Source organism: Sphaeroforma arctica (genome assembly GCF_001186125.1).
Source record: "Sphaeroforma arctica JP610 unplaced genomic scaffold supercont1.1469, whole genome shotgun sequence".
Taxonomy (NCBI): domain Eukaryota; class Ichthyosporea; order Ichthyophonida; genus Sphaeroforma; species Sphaeroforma arctica.
The window spans coordinates 1-4,422 of NW_014039089.1; the positions used below are offsets into that span (position 1 = coordinate 1).

Below are 4,422 nucleotides of genomic sequence, written 5' to 3' on the forward strand. Positions count from 1 at the left end.
CTAAAAATATAGTCTATCAATTAGGACTTAGGAGAGAGGCGGCCTGAGGACTCAGGAGTGAGTGGGGACTCGGGGAGGGAGTGGCCGAGTGGGAGCTCCGGAACCGAGGTGCGAGGACAGAGGAGTGGGGGAGTGGGGAGTCGTTAGTCTGGGGACAGGCCGACACAGGGACAGTGCCCAGTAGCAGTGGCCGACAGGAGCTAGGGCCAGTACTTAGCCAGGGCCACAGCCCATAACTACAGGGCACAGCCCACAGGCGGCAGGCCACAGGGCGGTAAGGTTGGAGTGGTCACAGACTCACAGGCTACAGGCTACAGGTCACTCAATATGAATAAACTCATCACTGGGGAGGTGCCAGGGTGCATGCCTCACACAGTGAAGTCACAACTCACAAGAGGGACTTGTCACTTGTGTGCGACAATAGTGCTGGGCTGTTGGCGGCCTGGCGCTGTGTGCACTCTGCGACTGCAGAGTGCAGATTGCAGTGTGCTGCATGTTGAATCACATACTCGGTGAATTTGAGACAATACTTTTTGTTTAAAAAAACTACAAAAGACAAAGATGCAATACAAAAATACCCACTCTTGTTGTGTGGCTACTGGGAGATCTCGGACACCCCTTGTACAGACAGATTCGGATCCGTTTTTTTTATTGAAAAATAAAAAAAATGCGACACTTCCGAGTTCTAGCTTCTGGACAATCTGGGGAGACTGTACATAAATATTAGTGATATCGCTCTCTGCCGATCTGTCTGCCCTCTGGCCGTGCCCTTGGCCGTGCCCCCTAATATATATATAGATATATATAGATATATAGATATATATAGATATATAGATATATATATCCCTAGCCCGGCCCTGGGGCCTGGGCGGCTGGGCCCCTGAATGTGTGGGGAGCGAGCCTCATGACTCAAGAGTGGGAAGTTCTGGTATCAGAGTCAGACTGTGACTGAGTTTTTTTGTTTTGTTTTTTTAAACCACTGATGAGTGATGACTCATAAGTCATAACTTTGTCTGAGCCTAGTCTCAAGTCTGAGGCTCTGAAGCTCTGAGACTGAGCAACTTTACTATATTTATCGCTGCGTATTCTCAACGGTACATACATGAAAAGTGATTCTGCTGAGGATTTTTAGAAGGAGTGAAGCTGTTTATAGCTTTATAAATATTAGTATTGCACATCCTGACAATCAGATACCATTTCAGAAATGAGAAAATCACACACATACTATCTCTCGTCCTATGTACCTCGTCAGAATGGACTCAATGGAGTGTCATTGTATTTAGCAAGTATCGGCGCATTGTATTTAATAATACTAAAATCGAAAGCCTGTTGTTTCATGTGCCAGCCCTTTCGTTAAAAAAAAACAATCTAATCGTATAACTCATTCATAAATACAAGGCTAGATCTAATTTCGTATTCTCTAAGTTCATTTTATTATCGATATTATTTTAAAGCGTCTTTATACTTGTTGTACAGGAATGATTATTATTTAAGGGCACTTCTATAATGTTAACGAGACCATCATATCTCGTACTATGAGACATGAATTCTCGTAGACTACTTCATCTTCGTCATCATTGTCGTGTCCATTGTCACTAGTAGTACTATCAACAAACGTAAAGGTCGTGCCATTCGGGATAGGAGGTGTATGCAACGTACCGCTGCGTTCTTCTTCCTCTGTATCATCACTGAAATAAGTACCACCGAAGAGTGTGTCCCCGCTGTCGTTGGAACTACAACTACTCCGTCTACATTCCCAACTGGTTGGTCTCACAAATAGTCCGCTCTGAGGTATTTGTGCTGTGATAGGACCTCCGATGATCGAATCCGTTGTCGAGACTGGGGTCCACCTTCTACTCTGAACTCTATGGTAGCGGATGATTGCTTTCGCCAAACGTGTCCTTGGCCCTTTCGCGACAATTCCCAGTTCAAGTAAATTTGATTCATCCATGCCAAGCAATTCCATGAAGTTGACATTATTCTCTTCAAACAAAGGAACGTACTTTCTCAGGCGAAGAAACCGTAGAAAACCTCGGATACCTGTGTCATGTTTGAAAACACCAAAATCGACTCGCGACACCGAGTATTTATTATGTGGGATATCGTTAGGCACGGCTTGAGAGTAGGGTGTGGCAGCAGCGTTTAAATCGGAAAAGTCAGAGAAGCTCATCATGATGCGAAGCTGTAATTTATGTTGTGTTTTGTAAGTAAACAAGTATAAAAGTTGGAACATCGTTTTTCCCGCTTTTATATGAACTTTTTCGGAACGATTTTTATCAATATGTCATCTTGAGCATTTGATACCATATGATTGCTTTCTTCTTGACCCCCTGACATATTTACACATGAAGAGCTGCGAAAAAATCTTTTGGGGGGCATGTTTAGGGTTTTTTGTTTTTGAAATAAAAACAAACCAAAATTCCAATCAAATGTGAAATGAGTGAAGCGATTGTTTTTTTTTTCAAGAAGGCTTTTACCAAACGAGATTCAGCTCCCTTGTGTTTTCGCCAAATACTGGGTTCCCAAATCGAAAATCGATACACATCAAGACGTTGCCAACATATGTATGTGCCTTTCGAAAACATCAGGACTACTAGTACATTTTGGGGTTTCCCGAGTTTGACTTTTTCTCTGGACCTGACTAAACTTCTTTGCTGTTGTCGGGTGTCCATAGACAGCTGAAATCGCTCGCATCTTATTAACCGTAAGATGTCTATGTTTATCTAATGAGTTTAGCTGCAGGAATTATGCTACCAACTGCTGGCTACACGTAGTTACGTCAAGCTCTAGCAGTCAGTAATAGTTGCATAAAAATACACCGTCCCAAACTTTTCTTTCCACTATTACATCTCAATAGTACTAGAATGATGAGATGAAACAAGTGTGCAACACGATCTACATCTTGCAATACACTAAAGAGAGGATTTTTTGGTACCAGCATTTAAAACTGCCAAAAGCTGAGGTCACGCACAGTACAACTACAATAACAAGTGTACCTGCAAATTGACCCATCACACACCCATTGCTGATACCTAAACGAGATCTGTACGATTTCTTTATTGGGAAATTATGTTTTTGAACAGATTAGTTAACAACGTTTATCTAATCGAGGTTGATGCGGATAAAAGGTTTTGGCCATTATCAATTCTATAACATGAACTTTTTTCCATATAAATTACACATTCATATTTATTCTGTACTGGAAACGAAATCAGCTTGTCGCTCTCTGGGGAGAATACGGCGATGGAAACGCGATTCTGATGTTCATTGCATATATAGTCTATATACAAAATCTGTTATTGTACTGTACCGAATGAATTATATGTTCTGTTCTTAGGTCTCTTGGTTCAGACTTTCACTTCAGAAAATCAGAAGGGGTTTCGAAACAATATTTTAGAAATAAATATAAACAAACAAGGTTCCGAACTTTCCGCACTTTGCGAATCTATGAGATTTGAGGTGTCGGCTACTCTCGGCTTTCCAACAATTTTTGGCTTCTTCTCTACTATTTTTCTGTATCATATAAAATAATAAAAATTAATAATAATATCCACAGCTGAGCTGTTAAAAGGCGATCATATACCAGTTTCAGCTAATCTCTCAATCTCTATAGCGTCACCGGGCCGACAGAGTCATGTACACAACGCTGTGTCCTGATCGATATGGTGTGCTGACGGCTTAGACGATTAGGCTTGAGATATACTGACGTGCTCACTACTAAAGCTCAAACAACTACATATCAGCTCAGCGCCATACAGCCTTAAAGATACCCAAGCTAGTACATCAACCAAAGTTACTATATCGTTAGCTCGTACGTATGTAAAAGTGAATGCACGGATTAACTTGCAACCAACATCAATATAGCCATGTATTACGATGCCGGCTTGGGTCTTCTGGGAAAAGATGTCTCGTCCGGTGTTCTTGATACTTTCCCACTGAGTGTGCGACACGATATCTGCAAGTCAGTAGTATCCCAGCTTATAATACCGGGTGGTAGCCAGCACCTGACAACGTAAGTACATCGCTACGTTCTTCGTTTCCTATCTTTCTCGAATTAGGATAGTTTTAGTAGAGTTCCGTTGTGAGTCTATTGAATGTCTGCGACGTCCTTGAGTTTAGCACGTTACCATGCACTATAAATATATTTCTACATTCTTAAGGATTCATATGATTATGGTTGCAACTATAATTATATACCTGCTTGCTACACGCTAAGGGCATAGATATAGCTCAAGAAAATATATGTATAGCGTATACGTACTTATCTGTAATATATACCGACAGACACAAATATAAGCATATATGTGTATACATATGCATATATGAAGTAGACCGAATATAACTGCTAAAGGACATACGAAGATAGACAAATATCTACACATGCACACATAGCCATACACACACATTATATATATTTATATA

At 41.0% G+C, this 4,422-nt stretch overlaps 2 protein-coding genes across 2 annotated transcripts in view; one reads left to right on the forward strand and one right to left on the reverse strand.

Moving 5' to 3' along the window:
- Window positions 1–1,534: 1,534 nt before the first annotated feature.
- On the reverse strand, window positions 1,535–2,173 carry SARC_10976 (hypothetical protein; the record flags this gene model as incomplete). Its single annotated transcript, XM_014294952.1, has 1 exon — window positions 1,535–2,173. A coding segment is annotated over one exon (639 nt), but the record flags the coding sequence as incomplete, so codon positions are not given.
- Window positions 2,174–3,568: 1,395 nt separating this feature from the next.
- The window catches only part of SARC_10977 (hypothetical protein), a gene marked incomplete at its 3' end in the record, with an annotated part of 10,909 nt that continues 10,055 nt past the window's right edge, over window positions 3,569–4,422 (forward strand). The window contains exon 1 of the mRNA XM_014294953.1: window positions 3,569–4,012. Coding sequence (XP_014150428.1) covers window positions 3,867–4,012 — 146 coding nt within the window. The remainder of the gene's footprint in view (window positions 4,013–4,422) is intronic.